At 38.9% G+C, this 22,355-nt stretch overlaps 3 protein-coding genes and 1 pseudogene across 3 annotated transcripts; 2 read left to right on the forward strand and 2 right to left on the reverse strand.

Moving 5' to 3' along the window:
- The first annotated feature begins 177 nt into the window (after positions 1–177).
- LOC137940907 (clathrin coat assembly protein AP180) lies at positions 178–2,056 on the forward strand. Its single transcript, XM_068786021.1, has one exon. The coding sequence runs from the start codon at positions 178–180 to the stop codon at positions 1,987–1,989; it is 1,812 nt and encodes a 603-aa protein (XP_068642122.1). The 3' UTR covers positions 1,990–2,056.
- Positions 2,057–2,663: 607 nt separating this feature from the next.
- On the reverse strand, positions 2,664–8,693 carry LOC137941225 (phosphatidylinositol/phosphatidylcholine transfer protein SFH8-like). The gene is made up of 15 exons (XM_068786544.1): positions 8,486–8,693; positions 8,261–8,379; positions 7,381–7,681; positions 6,675–6,774; positions 6,262–6,528; positions 6,048–6,125; positions 5,837–5,938; positions 5,679–5,728; positions 5,477–5,576; positions 5,219–5,314; positions 4,994–5,110; positions 4,400–4,532; positions 3,671–4,071; positions 2,982–3,056; positions 2,664–2,888 (listed from the first exon to the last, which is right to left on the reverse strand). The coding sequence occupies exons 2-15, from the start codon at positions 8,292–8,294 to the stop codon at positions 2,865–2,867; spliced, it is 1,878 nt and encodes a 625-aa protein (XP_068642645.1). The 5' UTR covers positions 8,295–8,379; positions 8,486–8,693; the 3' UTR covers positions 2,664–2,864.
- A 1,934-nt stretch (positions 8,694–10,627) lies between these two features.
- On the reverse strand, positions 10,628–14,179 carry LOC137940908 (inositol-pentakisphosphate 2-kinase IPK1-like; annotated as a pseudogene).
- A 910-nt stretch (positions 14,180–15,089) lies between these two features.
- Positions 15,090–20,226, forward strand: LOC137941226 (diaminopimelate decarboxylase 1, chloroplastic-like). The gene is made up of 8 exons (XM_068786545.1): positions 15,090–15,989; positions 16,791–16,965; positions 17,172–17,321; positions 17,812–17,973; positions 18,137–18,322; positions 19,278–19,400; positions 19,493–19,582; positions 19,958–20,226. Exons 1-8 carry the CDS (start codon positions 15,511–15,513, stop codon positions 20,036–20,038), a joined length of 1,446 nt encoding a protein of 481 aa, XP_068642646.1. The 5' UTR covers positions 15,090–15,510; the 3' UTR covers positions 20,039–20,226.
- The last annotated feature ends 2,129 nt before the right edge of the window (positions 20,227–22,355 follow it).

Here is a 22,355-nt window from a genome sequence, read left to right on the forward strand (position 1 = left end):
AAATAATGACTAACGACAAATTACTCCGATCATTGCACGTCCATCATTTGCTTCCCCCTCCTTCATCGCCCCAAAACATATAATTCGATTTTTAATTGATTTTGGAGCGATCGATCGGGAGTAGCAAAGAGAGGAAGATCCTTTTGCAGGGTGGAGACGAGAGGTGGGTCTGTCTCCATGCCTAGCAAACTCAGGAAGGCCCTTGGAGCCGTCAAGGACCAAACCAGCATCTCCTTGGCGAAGGTCTCCGGCACCAACTTCGCCAATCTCGACGTCGCGATTCTCAAGGCCACTACCCACGATGATGTGCCGGTGGAGGAGAAGTTTTTGACGGAGGTGGTGCTCCTCACTACCACTTCCCGTACCCACGCCGCCGCCTGCGTCCGGTACCTCCGCCGTAGAATCAGCCGGACTAAGAATTGGATCGTCGCCCTCAAGGCCCTCAACCTCGTTTTCCGAATTCTCCAGGAAGGGGACCCTCATTTCTGCCATGAAGTCCTTCGCGCAATGAAGCGTGGGTCCTGTCTCCTCGACTTGTCCTACTTCCGCGACGACTCCAATTCCTGCCCCTGGGACTACACAGCCTTTGTTCGTATATACGCGCTCTACCTCACCGAGCGGCTCGAGTGTTCCCTGATGGGGAAACTCCACCAGTCTCGAACGAAAGCGCGGAACTCACAGCGTCTGCTGCTGCAGCAGCAGCCACCGCAGGGTATCCAGCGGCGAAGGTCTTTAGATAGTGGGCAGGACGCCAAGCCCGTTGTCTTGCTCGACAAGATCGTCTACTGGCAGCGTCTCCTGGACCGCGTCCTCGTGACGAAGCCCACGGGGCCTGCCAGGATCAACAGGCTGGTACAAATATCTCTTTACTTGATCGTGCGAGAGAGTTTCGAAATTTACAGGGAGATCTCAGATGGGCTGGCACTGGTGCTCGATAATTTCTTTCACCTGCCGAAGCACGCCTGCGTCGAGGCTTTTCATACATGCAGCAAGTCCTCCAAGCAGTTTGATGAGCTCGGCGTATACTACACTTTTTGCAAGTCTCTCGGCGTCGGCCGCTCGTCTGAATACCCCAGCGTGCAGAAGATATCCGACACTTTGCTGGAGACGCTCAACGAGTTTCTCAAGGACAATACCCACCCCAGTCACTTGCGCAGCAGCTCAGTTCAGACGGTCAAGCCGAACCCAGATAGCTTCTTCCATCAAGCTGGTTCACCATCTCAAGGCACGTCAACTACTTCCGTAACCGGTCGCATCGGGGACGGCGACATTGACGATGATGAGGGCACTGAGCTTGACTACAAATCCACTCAGCCATCGGAGAACGACGATGACGAAGACGAAGATGAATTACAAAGGGCCAGGGGGTCGTCAGCTTCTGAGCAACATCGGATAAGTTTGATTGACATCGACGACGGGAAGGATGTTACAAGAACAAGCGTATCTTCGTCGACTACCACGACGACGACCACCACTACTCCAGAAAGTAATTCAGTTCTGGACCTTGGTGCATTAGATGACGAACAACAAGAAGAAGCTTCATGGCAAGCAGGAGAGCAGCGACAAGGACACAAAGAAGGAGATTTTGAACCGTCCTGCTCGAACGACTCTGCAGGATGGGAGATGGCGCTGGTGGAGAGCGCAAACAATCTTGCTCACAAATTGAATTCTATAAACCATCGCATGATCGACCCATCCTTTGTAGATGACCTCTTCGACAAGGGCTCCCCGTTCCACCAAAACAATCCCTTTTTAGAGATGGACAACGGAAGCTCGACCGAGTACGATAGCTTCTTCAGTTCAGGTTCGCCGTTGCCATTTCCAGCTCCAACATTCCGTGCAAACAACCCCGACATATCCACCTTGCCACCGGAAGCGGATCCCTTCTCCTCCTCATACTGCGTTCCTTCCCAGCCCGTGGAGCAGATTTCTAGTCCGTCCATTAATCAAGATCTCATGTTTCAAAGCCACCCACAATTTTCATTGTAGCACCACTGTCCAGTGAAAACGAATTTTCCTCCCATCTTTGTTCCTTTTTGCCTCTTTTTCGATTGAACCTTGCCACTCTTAAGCAAACAAATTTGTCCATAGAGAGAACAACTGTAAAGTCAAATGATTATAGAATAAGCGTAAGTATCACTTATATGTACTGGATTCTTCTCGGTTGGAATTGGTTTATAAATCCTTTTTTTTTTTTTTCTCATTATTTTGCTTGTTCTCGCTTTCAATACCTTTGGTCTAAATTCAAAACGAATGTTACAGAAACTGACATGCTCTGATAAACAAATTTTATATATCATACCAAAAAAATGCACACAGACAGACAAAGGACCTAATCCACTTTAATCAGCTACTTTGATTTAATCCAGTCTTTATAACATTGATTTATTAAACCTAAATTGTAGAAACATAAACTACTCTCTATTCATATCAAGCAATCTAATTAATAAAACACCCTTTTGTTACTTGCTAGCAGTAAATGTATTTCTTCCACTATCATTTACAATGTTGAAGCAGTAAATGTATTGCTAGCAGAAACTGGCATGTTCTTTACCTAACCCTTCTAATTGTTATGTTTATAAATCTCTCCCCCTTTATTGAAGTCCATATAAATCGCAAACTTTGTTAAATAAATTACAAATTTGTAACTAAGGCTTCCTGAGTAAGTTCAAATGCCGATTACACCTGACATTTTCTATATTTTCACACTGTTTTTTTCACAAAAATCCAAACCAAATGTCACATTTTTCTGCAAGAACATAAGCATTCGTATTAAACGTCTCTTCTTTGAAAAAACTGGCACTCTTAAAATTACAAAGAACTGCACAGGAAAGACAAGTTGGTCGAGATTCATCTCTGGTCGTTTACCAACAAAATTTCTTCTTCTTCTGCAATAGATGTGATAGGGGTTAGCTCCAAATTATGGTAGTGTTTCAGAGTATGCTTTAACAGTAACAGGCTCCTACTTGTGTCAAACTTACCCGGAACTTGGCCTCCTCCTGCCGATCTATGTATGCAAGCAATTCCTCTTGCCTCATCAGAGCTTCATGCAAAGCCTGTCCACCAAAATTGAAAACCATTATGGATACCAAAACAAATTGTAATCTGACGTTCATACACATCAGCGTAAATGTTTCTAAGCCAGAGACTACTTTAGTAAATCAATTGAATACAGTGCAGACAAAAGATTTATATCATCATCATCATCATACTGTGATAAAAGTGCTTTTCTCGACCATTTGGCGTAGGCTACATGAATCCTTTTCAACCATTCAAATCAGTATTATGCTAGTTGTTAGGTTAGCTACCTCATGTCTTTACCACCTCCATTAGTGACATTTTTTAACGATCTTGCAATCAATTAATGAAGACAGAGAACATTGTCATGATACACTAGAAAATTAATATCCATCTTGTGGCTGTACCTGTGTATTACATCTCAGGCTGGTTGTCTGAGATTATAAGTTGTTATTTATGCAAGAATGGATCCACCATTTCATGCGCAAGACCAGGTTCGAGGGGTATCTTCAGCCAAACAGACACAATACAGAGGACAGCATTCTTGTGAAAAACATTGGCACAAAGCATGTACACAAAGTAGCAGTTACACTAGATGCACTGAAAAGAAAAAATAAAAAAGCTGCACAGAAACTATGTCTGTGAATGGTACCTTTTTGGTAGCAATTAGTTCTGCCTCTAGAGCATCCACACGGCAAACAGCAGCATTGAGCAACTCCTCTTTTTCAGAAGGCATCTCAGATGGTTTTGCTTGAAGAGTGTCAACCTTTATTTCCAGCTCTGCCAGCCTCTTCAGCACAGAAGAGAGAAGGTCTGCTTCAGAGAATCCAGGAGATGGTGAAGGAGGACGGAATTCCTCCTTTGACATTTGATCAATTGCAAAGGTGGGTTGATTGACATCAAAACGAGACTTGTCAGGAAGCTGCTTAGTCACACGAGATTTTATTGAATTGAACACAGTGAAGAGGATCATGATGAAAGCCATGAGCATGGCAAAAATTTGAGCACGAATCCCTTCCAGAGGCTTCTTTGTGTCCGGGACAGAGAGTGACCCTGTGATGAGGAATTTGGTAATCACTTAATATTGTTAAGTTTCCCTCTTTGTAAAGGAACACAATTTCTATATATTAATAATATAAAAGTATGTAACTACTGGTGCCATTAGTCCCTCCATTTATTTTCATAATTACTTCTTTTTTCAGAAATTGACCCCATAATAGACAGATAAAGACTTAAAATCAAGCTTCCGGATATCCATAGGAATATATGATGTGCATCAGACAACTCTTTTATAAGCCAACCACTCTTACCCCCACAAAAAGAGTGCAAGGAGAAATTGGAAGAGATGGTGATGCCTAATGTTGGATACAGCTATACTAACCTTTGGAAACAAAAAGCTTTTGATGAGACGCTTCTTTCTTCCATCCAGCATCAACAGCCTTGTCCACCATGGGGACATATTCATCATATTCAGAGAAGCCATCATGGTAGCTTGTTTTTCCAGCCATTTTTGCCTGAATAATTTAAAAAAAAAAACTAAATAAAAAACAACAGCGTGTTTTCTACGTACAAGTAAAAAAAAAGAGTACAATGCTATAAGTTGACTGCAACAAATTAACATTATCTACCACAAACGCATTGATTAATTTAGTCCCCGTTACTCCTCATGAACTGCATCTGACAGTAAGTATTATATAAGAACCAACCATTGAACAGAGAATTGAAGCACTGTTCAGAATGACATATATCGCTTCAAGCATGGTGAAGACTTCTATAAATTCAATTTTGCAAACAAACCTTTTAGGATTCCAGTTTCCAAGACAAGAACATACATATGGAAGCACTGGAGCAGCGGTAGTATCACAAAATACTCTTCAGTAGTATTAACTGAAGAACGGCCAAAATTTTAATGAAGCAATTTTTTTTTACAGATGCCCTTTTACAATGTCAACTACAACGAAAATTTAAAACTTACCTCCTCACGAACAGGTGTCAACCGAGGATGTGAAATATAACTTCTCAATGCTTTTGGAGAGGCAATATCTTCAGCTTCTGATCCAGACTCAGCAGTAGATGTATCACCACCTTTTAACTGGTTATGCAAGAGGAAAACTAGTTAAGTTTTATAGAAAAAGTAACTCGTTTAGCAGCAACAAAATTGGTGTCTTCAAGACAACACAATTAAGGTCAAAAGTTCTACCCATGGATACTGTGGCTTAATATAGGTAATTTTCCCATCACTGTTGGAAATAGTCACAATTTGCCGAGCACATCGTGCTTCACCATTAAGAACCATCTGCTCAAGCCAAGATACAATTATGAAATGTCACATCAGGCTGGAACAAAAACTCTATAACATTCATAAAAATAAAATAAAAAAACAAACTACTTCCATCAAATCCATATAAGATTAGAGAAATCTCAAACAACATCAAGGAGAAAGAGAGTATAGATATACCTTTAATATGTTTGGGTCTTTCCAAGGACCTTTGTCAGACCTCATGCAACCTCCCTGACCCGCGCATGTACAAGTACCGCCAAGAAATTCAGGCAACTCACTGAGAAATTGAGACAGATATCAAAAAAAATTATTTGTACAGCTCCAAAGAGAAAAATAAAATTGTCCAAAAACCTTAACAGTTCAAGATATGAAAACTTACCCGGCATCAATGATTTCAAGCAACTTGCTTTGGTACTTCGCTCCAAGAACCTGAAAAGGTTTCAGACACATTACAGCATCAACAGATATACACTTCTTGCAGATCCCAAAAATTGAAAATAACAAAATGGATGAAAGAGAAGAAACGCTTTGAAATACATGAATTTTTGAAGAGGTTCTTGGATCAAGGAAAGTCTTCACTGTGTTCCAAAGCAGCCTAAAACCAGGTCCTGCATTGATGATAAACATGCGGTGCAATGTCTGCAATAAAATATTTCCCATGTCAATTTGGTATCCAATCATACAAAATATGGATCGCATTTTGACTTTGAACCAGAAAACAGCATGCATTTCCTTCAGCATTACATACCTCAGGGTAGTTATCACCGTCTATCTTTTGAAGCCTAACAATAAGTTCTCTTGCAGTTTTGCTGAAGTTCTTCAAACCCTAAACGAAGGAAATGGAAAATAAGGCACAAATAAGACAAATAGAACATATATATATCTCTAAATTTTGAGGTTAAAAAAAAAAAACCATGTAGTGGTGGTGGAGACCAATATCATTAACTAGAACAGCAACCTACCACACCGTGAACATCCAGGATTGTTGTACTTGAATCGATATGCCTCTTTGCAGCAATGGAGCAAGCTGGAAATTTTATTTCAAAACTCTTCTCAAACTCCTTCACATGGTATCTTACGTAGCGTTCCATAGTCGTCACCTGCATGAGTTTGTTTGGGTCTACCTTCCCAAGCCTTTCAATGTAAACTGGTCTTCCCTCCTTGTCCACACCATGATAAGCATGGGGATAGTACTGTAAAACTTCATTTATCTCACTGTACTCAAAATCCTGATGCAATTAATTTTTAATTTAACAAAGCAGCATTGAAAAGGATAATGACCATGTAAACAACATTCTGGCTGCAATGCACTCATATCACTAAATAAATTTAGGTTGCACCACAGTGTAAGTACCACTGTCCAAAATAACTTTACCTGTTCAATAGTGTCAGTACCAAAGTCTTTTCTCCACTGAAGCATTTCAGCCCACATTTGCTTTGCTTTCTCAACATCAAATTTCCTCGCTTTCAAAAATCTGGAATTGAGAAAATCATGAGGTTACTTGTCTGACCATACACAGGAGACTGTCATAAGGTCTAGAGCCAGCAGCCTGTACTAGCTACTGCTAGGGAAACGCTCCTGCTGTTTCCTCCTCATGTGAGCAGTGATAAACTTTCCAGCAATTAGCTGAATGATACCACATTTACAGTAAGTAACAAGAATAGTTGCTGCATTCATAGGAGGAGAAAAGCAGCTTTCCTTTTCCTCCATACAGTAGCAAATCCAGACTATAGCACCAGAATGCTCCTTATTTATGGTCCCTAATAAAGTAGCTAAAAGACTTTCTTTAATGGCGGCACCAGAAAAAAACAATCATAAGGCTTTCTCTTCTCTCATATGAAGTCTATCTCTTCCACTGTAATCTCTTATCCAGCAGTCAAGAGTTATACTACCCCTTCAGCCTTCTCTGATTTCTTATTGGCTCATCAACCACAACATCAATGATTTAGTTGAAACAAGATCTACAAATTTTATTTTATTTTTGAAATAGTGCTGAGAAGATCTATAAATTGATTTGAAGCTGCAGACTGACAGAACATAAGTAATATGAGAAAGAGGAAAAATATAGCTAACTAGTTACCTCAACATCATATGATAATCATCATGTTTTGAAGGCAGCATTTCATCTAAAATAAGAGCCTGGCGAAATGCATCAACGGCTTGTAGCTCCTCAACATCCCGGACATCCTCTATAGACACCGAAATAACTCTACTATCACTCTTCCTCCTACCCTTTTTCTTCAAAGAATGTCTGAATTTGGTAGATGCATTTATTGCCTTCTTCTTCAAGGACCCGATTCTTGTCCTCCTTTCATCTTCTGAATTTTCAAAATCAGATTTTCTTTCTCTTCTTTCATCATGATTGGAAAACCCCTCAAAGCCTGCAATGTATTAGAAGATTATCAATGAATTGCAATGTTACTGTGGTTTCTTTTCCTAACAGAGTTACAAATCATCATACCTGGTGCATTTCAGAAGACCAGAGAAATTTTTTAAATAGAAATAGTTAAACAAATAAGAGTCCAGTAACCACATACACCAAACTTGGGAAAATATGAGCATGACAATTGAAATATCTAGCAGAAATTTAGAATTAACACATATCCTTCTGAAAAGACATGACGAAACAAAAATGCAAAACCTAAACCGGAAAATATCAAAAGAAGCCACAAAAGAAACAAATTGTTCGAAAAAAGTAAGAATAACTTATTACACCGAGGGTGCTCCTTTGTATGGCTAATGATTGAAATGTATCACAATTGGTGTGGAGACCATCAGTGGATATAATAGAGTCAGGAGATAATCCCTTAGTTATCACTCGCACCCACAATTCAAGAAAACCGATAATTAAAACCCTAAAATCTACTCACAAAGTTCACTGAAGCGAAGACTAAACGTACCAAAACAAAGAATAACATAAATTAAAGGCGAGAAAGAAAATATTTAATAAGAACACTCACAAGGCCTTGCAAACCGATCGAGTGGTCCCGACATCTTTCACGCTTTCAGCTCAACAGATGAAGTTCAGGTCTATGGCTTAATCAATCATCACCAATCCAGCGAAAACCCTAAGTAGAGCCTGCATTCCAATCAAAAGACATGGAAACGATTCAGATCTCGTATGAATAAAGCCAAGGAAATTGCCAGAAAGCTAGCTTCGGCAGACGAACAAGAATCGAAATTACCGGCCGTCAGCCAATACTAGATTATCTGATCAAAAGACTCCAGCAGGCTGATTTACTGAAAGTGACAGCTAGGGAGCGAGAGAAAGAGAGCTCAACAGGAAACCACCGTCTGGAGGATTGAAGGGAGGAAATCGGCGGCGAGTTTTGGGGAGTTTTCAGGAGGAATAACGTTTTGGAGTTGTAGGTTAGGAACTCGGGATTATCGAAGCAAGCTTGGCATTTTCCGGTTGGGGGAGTAGGAAGGAATTTTTACATGTGGGGGCACCTTTGTCTTTTTAATCTCTGTGGACCCTCTGAGATGAGGGCAACATGTCGGTGGCTGGCCCCCGGTGGTTGCTCGGTGAGAATCGGATGGGCGATTCGAGTCTATTTAATTGAGCTTCTGACTTTCTGACTTTAGCTTAAATTTCTGGCACTAATACAAGTAAAGCAAGTCTTCAGAGATTGTTGAAGGAGCGGGTACAATGCCCCCTACGGTCCCCATCGCAGACAAAAACAAAAAGAGAGAAGTGGGGGTAATTCTATGTGTTTTTTGCCTATTCGGCTCACACGTTATTGTATTTTTTTAAGGGTGGGGTAGTCCTCCCAATGTTGTTATCCAAGTGGTAGGACAGTTTAGACCTTCTCCATTCTGTAAATATAAAAAAAAAAAATTCTAACTATTTTAGAATTATTCAAGTTTTTAATTCCTATTAGTAAACCAATTAGTTGGGAAATAAGCTATTTTAACGAGTTAAGGAAAGTCGACCTCACCGGTCACCAGTGACCGACCTCCGAAGAACCTTGCAGTTGAATTCATGCACAAGGAGTGTTAGGTTGAAACCCAAATTTGACCGGCTCTTGTAGTCAGCGAAGACCAAACCCATCATCTAATTCAAATCCCATGTTGTAATTTTTAGATTATTCGAAAATAATACGGTCGCAATTAAGAGGAAGAGAGAGGGGCAGTTCTGTCAGATCGGACGCAGCAGAGGCAATGATGAGAACTATAATAGCAGCGCAGCGAAACTCCGGGGGAGAAAACCGGAAAAAGTCATGAAGCAAACAGCTAACAGGTCAGCCGAGGAATCTCATGCGCGCTTACGCCGGCAATTAGAGCCAAGTGGCAGGATCTTAGCTGGTTGCTCGCCGTCTCCGGAATTATGGACTCTTCATTTAAATGAGTCCGACAAAGTAAACGCTGCTCCTGCACGCCTCTTCCAACCTCAACAAGTTACAATCTATTCCGAGGAATCGCGTATCGGTCAGCCGATACGAGTGCGTCTCGCTATGAAGATTCGGAGTCCGATAAATGTATGGCGAGCCATGGTGTTGGTGGGTTGTTATCATAGAAGCTAGCATCGTGTTTCTTGATATGTCAAAAAAGAGCAAAAGAACATGGGGTTAAATCATATCCAATCGGGCAGCCTGTCCCGCATCACATTAAATCATATTCATTTGAATAAAAACTATAAAGATTGGTACAAAAGTTAAATGAGGCAAGCAAGTAATTTTTTAATTTTTATTCTTTGTTTCTTGGCAGGTTGGCTTAACAAAACCGGTTTGACATCAAGAAAAAAAAGAAAAAAAGATTGAGTCCACATAGTTCAGTCTAGTCCTAGCTCCATGAGTCTCTTGGGCATTGCCCCGTGACACATGCAATAAAGAGACAAGACCCATAATATAAAGGCCATGATTACTGATGCTTTTGGACATCCATTAGAGTTTACACACTTGTAGAACAAGGAAATGATGGATATATGTTGACTAATACAAATAACTTTTTTATATTATGAAAATATCACACTAATTATGAAAAATTGTTTTTTAAACAAAACTATAGTAACTTCAAGAACTTGATGGTCTAATTTTAATTTAATGGTCACCTTGTTTGGCCATTGGTTTAATTTCAATTTGGTTAACTTGATGGTCTCTTTTCATGGTGGACATCTTTGGTGAAATTTTGGTTCAATTTTATTCAATTTCTGGTCTAATTTCATGGTCAAAATTTTATTGTCATTGCTATTTAATTTCTAGGTTTAATAGATATTTTCTTTCTGAAATGTCTAAAGCTACTAGGCTTGCTGCTTGGTGAGTGTCATTGGTGACTAATTGAGCACTTGTTTCAACACTCAAATCATGAGTTTAAGTCAATTTGGTCAATCTCTCCCTTGGTAGATCTCACATATATGTGAACATCGAGTTATTTTTGCCTTCAGAGTATCATATCTGAAACAGCAAAAACACATTTCAGTGATGCAGTTGGAAGGGTTAAAAATACAAGAAATGAAATAGATGGATGTAGGAACATGGGTGAGCATCCCAGTTACACATCCCACTTTATTCATCTGTGAGCTGCACCCATTTTCCTATTCAGATGCAGGGATGCAGGCTGATCATCGATACTTGTCTCTTCAACTTATGAACTCTGCATCACTTCCACATAGGGATCTGAAACATCTGATACTCACATTGAGAGAAGTAGTGTTTATCTGAAAGATCAGAGCACAAAATAGAAAATAGGATGAGGATTTGCGGAATTTCTTCCAGAACTCCGAGCCTGGTCTCTTGTCTGCTTAAAGATTCATGTATCACATTAAATAACCTGCATTTTCTCGTAGTAGCTTATAATCTTCTGATCTAGCTCATAGTAATAAACCATCTTTTTCGGTGGCTTCATATCAAGGTCGATGAAATAGGCCTGCAAAATAATTAGATATCAATTTTTTTGATATTTGATTTGATCGACTCCCTAGTTCAACAGTTTTGCTGCATTACTGAAAGTGAGAGGTAGGGTGAAAGACTGGAGTCAAATTCTACTTCTGTCTTTTTTATGCAGGATTGAGGATCCTGAAACTTTTACTGTATATTGGTAGTTCTTTTCTTCAATTAGCCTGTCTTTGCCTTGCCACCACAATAAAATATATAAACTTATAACAACTTTTTAATCATTCAGATAAGAAGAACTGGATGGTCTAACATGAGCATTTTCTCTTGAGATCACATCATTATGCTTCCAAATATGAAAAAATGGTTCAGATAGCACAAAACAAACAGTTACCATCAACAATGAAAAGAAAACAAAAAAATGAAAAAAAAAAAAAAAATCTCAAAGTTCAAGGAAAGACTGCATACCTTGTAATCAAAGGTTTGATTAGATGGTTCTAAATGTACAAACTCAAAGTCAGATGTCAAATTGCCATAACTTCTTGGTCTAAAGTTGATGATCAGACTACAGTCCTTTGCAGTTGCAGCTATCAAGTACTCTCTAACAATTTTTGCACTTTCTTGCATTGAAATAGAATGAAGGAAAGAACACTTGTCTGAGAGGCCTACTTCATTGTTGCATTTGCACACCATGCAGGGCTGAGAAATGATGTTATAATATGCATGAATTGCACCCTCTACGTCAAACTGATCAAGCTTCTGAACTTTAAGAAGTCTATCCATTAGTCCTGATTTGAAAATAGTCTCTGAAACAAGTTCTAGGAACCTTGATAAACGTTGGCCATATTCTGCATGGATAATACCCTTCAAACAGATCACTTGACTTTGATTTGACTACATCCATCCCACCTCCCAAGCCGCCATAAATGAGAGAGCCATTCAAAAAACTACAAAAATTGTTTTGCGGAGTTATATAAAGTGCTCTGACTGCCCGACTTATCCTCTCCTTGGATCCAGAGAAAAGATCCAGTGGATCATATTCACTTACCCTTGATATCTAAAAGAAGAACTAGAACAGTCTTAGATTTACAAGAATACTAGGGGTCACAATATAACTATGTATGTAACGAAAGCAGTTGTTTATGTCAATTTAAGTTTTTGAGTCTGAGCAATTGAGCAAAGAAAGACTAGCTACATAGAAGACTTTAGAGGCTGAATGAAAAAAAAATTACCTCTTTCTTCTGATGTTTCAGGAATTGGTGCATTTTAAAGCGACTTACACTCTTTCTAACTGCATTTCTTTCGGCTATGAATCTTGAAGATGGAAGAAAGCCACATTTTGGCTGCTTACTTGAAAGAAGAATAGGAAGACAAAAATATTAATAAGAGAAACAGTCTAAGAATAAGTCAAAATCATATTGCAGATGAAGTCACCTTTATTTCCACTGCTAGACACAGATCCTCTTTAAGGGTACATGGAACAAAAAAAAAAAAAGTGAACATAGACAGTCATGCTTTACTAGTTTCGAAAGGTGAATATGCAAGTCAATAGCCATTTCTCTGATTTCCTACAGAAGGTCTACAGTTAAAAATATATTCTCAAAACTACAATTTTTTCATTAAGACAAAACAAGAGGTGATGATTATAGGTAAGTACCGTGGGTAATCATTACCGTGAGAAAAAACTGAATGATCAGAGATAAGAAGGGCAGAATCGCAAATTGTATTAATCTTGGCTGCATCAACACGCCAAGAAGGACGCTGACTAAGAACATTCTTTTCAACCGACTCCAGAAACTCTTTAGACACAAAAACTGGCCTCTGGCATGTTCAAAGTCAAAGATAGTCGTGCTTTACGTTATCAAAATTATTTCATTAATTCGATGACTGTACAATGTTCTGCTGCATATCAACCTTATGAAAGTCAATCACTAGGTATTCTTTCAAGTCAGAGAATACAAGGATAAGCATTAGACAGGTAAATTGATATTGTAGAGAATTTTATACAGTTCCGCGTTGATTGAAAGAAGAAAGCAACCACCGCCACATCAGTCGACCATCTTAAAGCTACAAAAGCTAATACAAAAGCTAATACAAGGAATTTGAATAAAGTGCGGAATTCAATGGCAGGAATTCAATGTAAAAAAACTGAATGACCAATCACCGCCACATCAATCGACCATGTACCCATTAAAAAGTGTTGAAACCAATGCGCTAAAAGGCTCGAACCTTTTAAGAAAGCAACCCCACGGATCTTATACAAGGACTGACCCGGTCGATACAAACAAATATTCTAACACTCCCCCGCATGGGGAAAACCCGTGGACAAATTCACCGGAAACCCAGGACAAATTCACCAGAAATACCTGGGACAAAATTCGGTGGGAGCGGGATTCGAATTCGAGACCAACCTGCTCTGATACCATGTTGAAACCAATGCGCTAAAAGGCTCGAACCTTTTAGGAAAGCAACCCCACGGATCTTATACAATGACTGGCCCGGTCGATACAAACAAATATTCCAACAAAAAGCTAAATAGATAACCCGAAAAAGAGACATCTTACCCTTGCATCAACATGTTGGGAGCCCAGCAACGGTCTCATTACATGCAGCACAAACGATCGCCCTAACGCTTCATTGGAGTTGGAATCTACCAATTCATTAGCATCTCATCATACGACGCGCTCGTAAGTAGACAAGACCGAGTTGTCATGATTCGATTCAGGTTCACTACGAGGAGCCTTTTGAACTCGTATGACTTTACCCACCTTCAGAAAAGAGTATAGTTTTGTCAAAGAATAAGAAATTCTAACATAAAAAAGGATTCATAAGCAGGAAGAGAAAAAGAGAGGGGATTTCATTAAATAGATGCGTACGAAAGCGGAGAAGAGCCACGATAGCCTAAGACGAGATTTGCGGCTCCTTCTCCCACCCATTCAGCGGCGTCTTTTCCTTGTAAAATGACCTCCATTGAAGCAAATTTGGACAGAAAAGTTCCGGAGAATTCTTAACTCAGGCAAACAGGCGAGGGAGGAGGGCTGGAGAGCAGACCTGTAGCAGGAATGAGTCAATAAGACTTTGGAATGCGAGCCTACTTTGGGTTCTTCTTCTCGTAGCTCCATAAGTGAAGTTCCCGGTCAGTCCCCTAAAGATTCATGTGTTCGTAGAGTGGAATTGTATATATTCAAGTTGTACCTGATAGAATACTTTGACTGGCTAATGATTGAAATGTATTACAATTGGCATGGACCGTAGGGGCAGTGTACCCGCTCCTTTGTATGGCTAATGATTGAAATGTATTACAATTGGCGTGGAGACCATCTGTGGATATAATAAGAGTCAGGAGATAATCCCTTAGTTATCACTCGCACCCACAATTCAAGAAAACCGATAATTAAAACCCTAAAATCCACTCACAAAGTTCACTGAAGCGAAGACTAAACGTGCCAAAACAAAGAATAACATAAATTAAAGGCGAGAAAGAAAATCTTTAATAAGAACACTCACAAGGCCTTGCAAACCGATCGAGTGGTCCCGACATCTTTCACGCTTTCAGCTCAACAGATGAAGTTCAGGTCTATGGCTTAATCAATCATCACCAATCCAGCGGAAACCCTAAGTAGAACCTGCATTCCGATCAAAAGACATGGAAACGATTCAGATCTCGTATGAATAAAGCCAAGGAAATTGCCAGAAAGCTAGCTCCGGCAGACGAACAAGAATCGAAATTACCGGCCGTCAACCAATACTAGATTATCTGATCAAAAGACTCCACCAGGCTGATTTACTGAAAGTGACAGCTAGGGAGCGAGAGAAAGAGAGCTCAACAGGAAACCACCGTCGGGAGGATTGAAGGGAGGAAATCGACGGCGAGTTTTGGGGAGTTTTCAGGAGGAATAACGTTTTGGAGTTGGAGGTTAGGAACTCGGGATTATCGAAGCAAGCTTGGCATTTTCCGGTTGGGGGAGTAGGACTAGGAAGGAATTTTTACATGTGGAGGCACCTTTGTCTTTTTAATCTCAGTGGAACCTCTGAGATGAAGGCAACATATCGGTGGCTGGCAGGCCCCCGGTGGTTGCTCGGTGCGAATCGGATGGGCGATTCGAGTCTATTTAATTGAGCTTCTGACTTTCTGACTTTAGCTTAAATTTCTGGCACTAATACAAGTGAGTAAAGCAGGTCTTCATAGATCGTCCAAGGAGCGGGTACACTGCCCCCTACGGTCCCCATCGCAAACAAAAACAAAAAGAGAGAAGTGGGGGTAATTCTAAGCCTAACCCATTTTTGTAGGAAGTCCTAAAACTGTAAAACCCTAAAACCTCTGATTGTCTTACTCAGCCTTCAAAGCTCAGTTACTCTGAAGTCTGCACTGAAGCACCATGGCGGCAACGTGTTATCTAGCTCGTCCTTCGCGCTTCTCAGTGTCCGTCAAGAGCCCATCAGATGCTGTATACCTCTCCAGGCCTTCTCTCCCCATGAAGCAACTTTTTACAAAAACCTCTAAAATATCCCAGCTTCGAGCTGTCCTCTACGAAAAGCTCCAAGTTCAGTCCTCCACAAAACACTGCTTCAGAAAATCTGACGATGATTATCTCTATTGCGAGGGTTTGAAAGTGCAAGAGTTATTGGATTCGGTCGAGAAGAGGCCCTTTTATCTATATAGTAAACCCCAAATTACGCGAAACTGTGAAGCTTATCACGAGGCCTTGCAGGGTTTGAGTTCGATTATCGGATACGCAATTAAGGCTAACAATAATCTCAAGATTCTCGAGCATTTGAGAGAACTGGGCTGCGGAGCCGTCCTAGTCAGCGGGAACGAGCTCAAATTGGCGCTTCGCGCTGGTTTTGATCCCAAAAGGTAGACTGAACCTTAATCTTGTCTTGCATTTGGAGCGAAAATCCAACTCCCTATGTCGCCCAATTTAGCTCAGGTGCACTCGAACATCAAATTCATAGTGGATGCTTCACATCATTCTTCTGGTGTAAAAGAGTTAATGAGGGTAACTCGAAATTGAGTAATATTGACAGCGTTTACAAATGAATGCTCTAGAGCTAACTTGATTTATTGATGGCAGTTACTTCACATCATTCTTTTTGTGTAAAAGAGATAAGAAGGTGACTCAAATGAATAACATTGTGCATGTTGTACGCATGAAAGCTTAAGAACTAGCTTGCCTACCTGAGGGCACTCAATCTCCACCTCTGTTTTGTTGTTTTTCCTGCCTTCTAACAATTTATGACGCTCTAAAATAAGTGGTGTTGATATATCTATATGAAACATTAGTGCCATATTCATTTAGAATGCCCTATCATTTAACAGCTAAAAAATTGCATGGTTCCTATCGACAGATTCCTAAACTCGTGGACATAGTCAGTTCCTGTTTATCACTGAATATCCATACTTATTTCCATGGGCTATGTTCACAAGATCGATAATCTATGGATCTCCCGAGCAGCCATAGTTCTTTACGACACTTTTATCTTTGCAGTATCATGTAGGATTCTTTTCAATCCATGTAATCACATTCATCTACATAATGTTTGTGTATTGGCTAAGCTTGTTTTAGTGTTATTTGTCTTTCTTTTGGGAAGACTGTCACTTAATAAACTTGGGAATGTTTCATTTGACAACATGCTTACACCACTTTTACACAATCAGGTGCATATTTAATGGAAATGGAAAGCTTTTGGAAGATCTTGTCCTGGCTGCTGATCAGGGAGTTTTTGTGAATGTGGATAGTGAATTTGACTTGGAGAATATTGTAACTGCAGCAAGAATTGCTGGGAAAAAAGTGCAGGTGTTACTTCGGATAAATCCTGATGTTGATCCTCAGGTATATACTGTCAGATGTGATTTGATTCTCATGAGGTAGAATTGTTCAATCAATGTCCAAACATATTTTTGAGAGAAAAAACCTGTTTGATCAATCTTTTAACATTGAAAGGCTTGCACATATAAGTCGTTTTCATTTTTTAACTTAGCTGAGTGCAATGGTATTGATTTTAAAGTGTTGTGTTTTACCTATGTTTATTTCTTTAGGTCCATCCTTATGTTGCCACTGGGAACAAGAACTCTAAATTTGGCATTAGAAATGAGAAACTTCAATGGTTCCTAGATGCTGTCAAGTCACATCCAAATGAATTGAAGCTTGTGGGAGCTCATTGCCATCTTGGCTCTACTATTACCAAGGTAATGTATTGATGCAGACCAATCCATCCTGACATTGTGGCTGAACATACCAATTAATTGATCATGTAAATGAACTATTTGGACTTTTATTAAGCACTTACAAAACAAGGAGAAGAAGACACGTAGTAGATGACCAGAAGCCACAAAAAGCCAAGGGAGGCAGCGCACTTGGGCAACGAAATACAGAGGGCCAGCTCCCAAAAAAGGGAAAAAAAAGATGAAAAACAACTACAATGCCCTTTTTTTAAATAAAAAGGGCATTTATGGCTCCCATCCCTATGCAAAGTATCTTCATGATAACTACCGTAAAAAAGGATTATTATCTTGGCCAAGGATTGTTTTGTTGACAGTGTTTATTATCTGAAAGTGGATGAGTAAGTGACCTATAAAATGCAAGTTGATGTTTACAATAAAAGAGTGTTATTCATGGTATCCTGCATACATCAGCGGTTTCAATATTATTAAGTTGTTGTTCTTGTTTATTTTTCAGGTAGACATATTCAGGGATGCTGCAGTTCTTATGGTGAATTACATAGACCAAATTCGAGCCCAGGGATTTGAAATTGATTACTTAAACATAGGAGGTGGTCTTGGTATAGACTACCATCATACTGGAGCTGCTCTCCCTACTCCCATGGACCTTATCAATACTGTAAGCTGACCTATTGTTCACAGTGCGTGAGTCTTTATATATAAATGCATGCATTACCTAATTCTTATATTCGTTTTTGCCTACCGATTTCCCACATTTCTCTCTCTCTTCCTCCCTCCCCCGAGAAGGCATTTGTTTGTTTATATTTTGATGTCTTTTGTAGGTTCGTGAATTGGTTATTTCTCGCAATCTAACTCTAATTATCGAGCCTGGAAGATCTCTTATTGCCAACACTTGCTGTTTTGTTAATCATGTCACTGGGGTCAAAACGAATGGCACAAAGAATTTTATTGTGGTGGATGGCAGCATGGCTGAACTTATCCGACCTAGTCTTTATGGTGCTTATCAGGCAAGTTATCCAATTACAAACTAAAAACAATTTTCTGCCACCAACTTTTGTGGCTTAGTCAAAGATGTGATAAACATCCTAAAGTGCTGAAGATTCTTATGCCCGTTTATTGAGCAGCTAAGAAATTATTGATATCAACTGTTATGGTTTATTTAAATTTCATTTAATTGTCGTTGATTTTTTTTTAAACGGAAACCATATACCAAATGATAAAGTGGATTACATCAATTTTTAATTTAAGAAAATTTTAGCTATTTTAATATCTTTATTCTCCTAATCCCAGTGTTGGACTTTTTAAGAATATCCTGTCACAGTGAAGCTTTATGATCTATTTGATAGTTATTTTTAGTTGTTGTCTGAAAAATGTTAATTTCCTACATACGCATGAAATATGACATCAATACCTACTCATTCCTGTTTTTGAATCCCATTAGTTAACCCTGACTTTAGGATGAAAAAACATAGAACTATTCCATAAAAATGATACTGGATTATTGTATCATAATGGCGTTTACGTTATTTAATTTAGTTCTACATAAATGGTCTGAATCCACATTCCCTATCAGTCATGGTCCATGTGATAAGAGTGGTAAAAGTCATTAGTAGAAACATGTAGGTATTTTAGCTGAATTAGGGGTCTTTAGGTGTTATTTTTGTATTTCTTGGAAAATTGTGTTAATTTGATGCTGGGCCTGTTGAAAAGGAGCCACCCTCTAATCAAGGAATCAAGAATTAATTTAATAGTCTTTTGCTTCTAGCGACCTTCGATCTGTCTTTTTTCAATCCTACTGTTCTCAACAATGAATTCATTTTTCACTCTGTTCTATCTCTCTCTCAAAAAAAAAAAACAAAAAAAGGAAAAAGATAAGAGGAGTATGTAGGTAACTAACCTATTTTGAGTTTGTGTTGTCTATTCTTCCCATGACCCTTCAACATAGCCCTTTCTCTTTTGCAGCACATTGAACTCATTTCTCCTCCACCATCTGATGCTGAGACTTCAGTCTTTGATGTTGTGGGTCCAGTCTGTGAGTCAGCTGACTTCTTAGGCAAGGATAGGGAGCTACCTACTCCTCCGAAGGTGATCTTCTTTGGACATGTTTTTACTTTCTGGATGAATGATGCATATTTTCTTTGTATTTTGCATATTTAAAATGTTCTCTGTTATGCCAGGGGGCTGGCTTGGTTGTTCATGACGCGGGAGCATATTGCATGAGCATGGCATCAACTTACAATCTGAAAATGCGGCCACCAGAGTACTGGGTATGGATTTTTGTCTTCTTTAAGTGACCCTATCCAACTTGAAATTTTCTGTTTCAGAATTCTGTTGGGAAATAGTAGGACGTCTAAAAGCTTTATAAAAAAATGAGGAAAGGAGAAAAATGATGAACTATTGTTCAATTATTTTCTGAAATAAAATATAAGCTTCTCAGCCCAGGACCAAATTGGGTGTGTTTCCCTTGGAAGGATGATGAAGGACCTACGTGTGTTGAGTTTAAATAGGTTCCCATAGCTCAAAAATGTCTTTGACTTGATCAGTTTGTGGTCTGTTATTTGAAAATACTTTAAGCCCAATGGTTGTCCAGATGTACTACTTAGTGTTCATATGATTTATCTACCTTGACTGCAAATTTTTAGGTGGAAGAAGATGGGTCTGTGTCAAAAATCAGGCACGCAGAGACATTTGAAGATCATTTGAGATTTTTTGAAGGTCTATGATGGATGACCATTGGAGAAACATTGGGCTCATTCTTGTAACTTTATTGTATTTGTTGTGGCATCTATGACTGACTTCTACTATTTGATTCATCATTTGATGGGGTACAGATATTTTGTTTTTATGTTTGTCGGTTACCATAAACCCACTATTAGAAAATCTGCCTGACTTTTTCTTATGGAAAATTTTCTTGCTAATGTAGTCAGAGGAAGGGAGGAAGAGATCAACTAGTGATAAAACCGAAATAGGAAAGAGAAAAAGAGTATATGAGATGCTGTGTGTGTCTGCTGAAGCTTAATGGGTACCATGTAGTACTTACAGAAAGTGAAAAAAAATGTTTAATAAAAAGAAAAGAAATTCTGTCATAAATGGGAAAGAAAGATATCTAACTCAAAAGTTTAAGCCTGGATTAACCAAGCTCTTATAGTTAGTGGATTATTGTTGAAGCAATCTTTATAACTGGATTGTTCGGATGGAAGGGATCAAGAAGTCATCCCACTTTAGTTCATGTGTATCTTTAATTTCTGGGTAGAGTTTTATTGGAACTGAGGCCGTTTGTGTTGCTTATAATGTACAGAGAGAGGTTCTTTTTAATCAACGAGTAGATAAATGATACTGCTCACGGTTATGAGACACGGAAGAAAACAGTAGTGGGTTCCAGTTTTTGTTCCTTTAGGTGGAAAGAGAAAGAGAGATAAAGCTAAATCCAATCAAGTTCCATTGTGGTTCTGTCTGACAAAATGGGAGGCAGTTTCTACTTTGTTTTTCCTTGATGAACGCCACACAAGGGAAGAAACGCTTGGGATAATCCACCAGAGCTTCTATCGTAGGGATAGCCTTATAAAATCAATTACCTCACGCAATCCTAATAACTTTGTTATGCCATTATTATATAAAACTTGACAGATACCTTAAATCATTCAATTTGATGATACTCCTGGGCTCTATTGATTAAAGTAACACAGACAATTTCTCATGTATAAGAAGTCCCTTGTCCCTGACAACTTGAGATGTCCTTCTAGCTAGAGGGAACCTGCTAAAGAACTGTTGCAGGTCTTAATTAATCCTTAGCATTTTAGGATTGATTTGCCACATTAATTTAAAGTTTAGGCACATTATACCTTATCTTTGTGGGTCCCTAAAATATTATTTAGCGGTTGAACCTGATTGAATATAAGAGCATTTTTAAGAGGTTTTTGTATTGAAACCATTTGCACACTAAAATATCGACCTTTTAGTGAAAGGTGCAACTCGTATAAGAGGGGCAAAACCAAGCGTGGACTTTATGCCTCAACATTTTGTTAAATTGGGATATGTTGAAAAAAAATAAAAATTAAGTACCTATCAAAGATGAGGCAGTGATGGGTCCCTTTGAATGGAACCTACTCGCCCCCATGCGATTAAGTCCTACTAATTGGGCTCATTAGTGGCTGTTTCCCTTTCTTTCTTATTTTATTTTATTGGATCTATTTTTTCTCTTTAAAAATCTCAATGCTTTTATCATAATTTGTATTTCAGTATTTTTAATTAAATATAAAAATCAATTTATAACAAAATATCTATTTTGAAATTTGACTTAACGCCAACTAGAGCTGGTTTATTTCACCAATGTTACAAAAGCCCACAAGTAGGGGTGGTACTAAGCCAAACCAACTCACAAATTGTTGGAGCTCGGCTAAAAAAAAACCCGATTTAGTTAATTTTTAACTTAATCTCGGTTCGAGCTCAAACTTGAAATAAAGTTCATTAAGTATAACAAGCCAAACTCAGCTTGTTAGCCCATGAGCTGACTCATTAACATAAATTTTTTTTATGAAAATACCCTTTAATTTAATTGCTCTCATCAATTCCCTCTTTAGTTGGCTGATAGTTACTTTTTATTTACCTTAAAATCTGAAAAGTGATCGATCATTCAACCCTTTTAGGTCGCTAAATATTTAATATTGTTATTTGTCATTAGAATGAATACTATTGGTGGAGGTATTTGCTCTTTCTTTTAGGTCTATTAAGCTAGTTATTATCCATTAGTATGCTCCATTGTAAAGTTTTGGATTCTTCTGTGATAGCTTGTGGTTTAATGTTACTAAGTTTATCACAATATTCTTTTTAATTTACTTAATTTTTAATTTTTATAGTTTTAAATATAGGTTAGAGCTTGAACCAAGCCTGGACTCGAGCTCAAACTTAATTAAAAATTTTGGGCTCCAATTTGATTCCAATTTTAGGTTTGAGACTGAGCTCAAACTCAAGTTCAAAGTATTCACATTAAAGCTAAGCTTGAACATATATAGGTTTGAGTTTGGTTCGACTATATGCCAC

This window comes from Aristolochia californica, unplaced genomic scaffold (assembly GCF_029961685.1).
Source record: "Aristolochia californica isolate CCGP_79_NKW_82.1479 unplaced genomic scaffold, dmAriCali1.0.hap1 SCAF_9, whole genome shotgun sequence".
In the NCBI taxonomy this organism is placed as follows: Eukaryota; Viridiplantae; Streptophyta; class Magnoliopsida; order Piperales; family Aristolochiaceae; genus Aristolochia; species Aristolochia californica.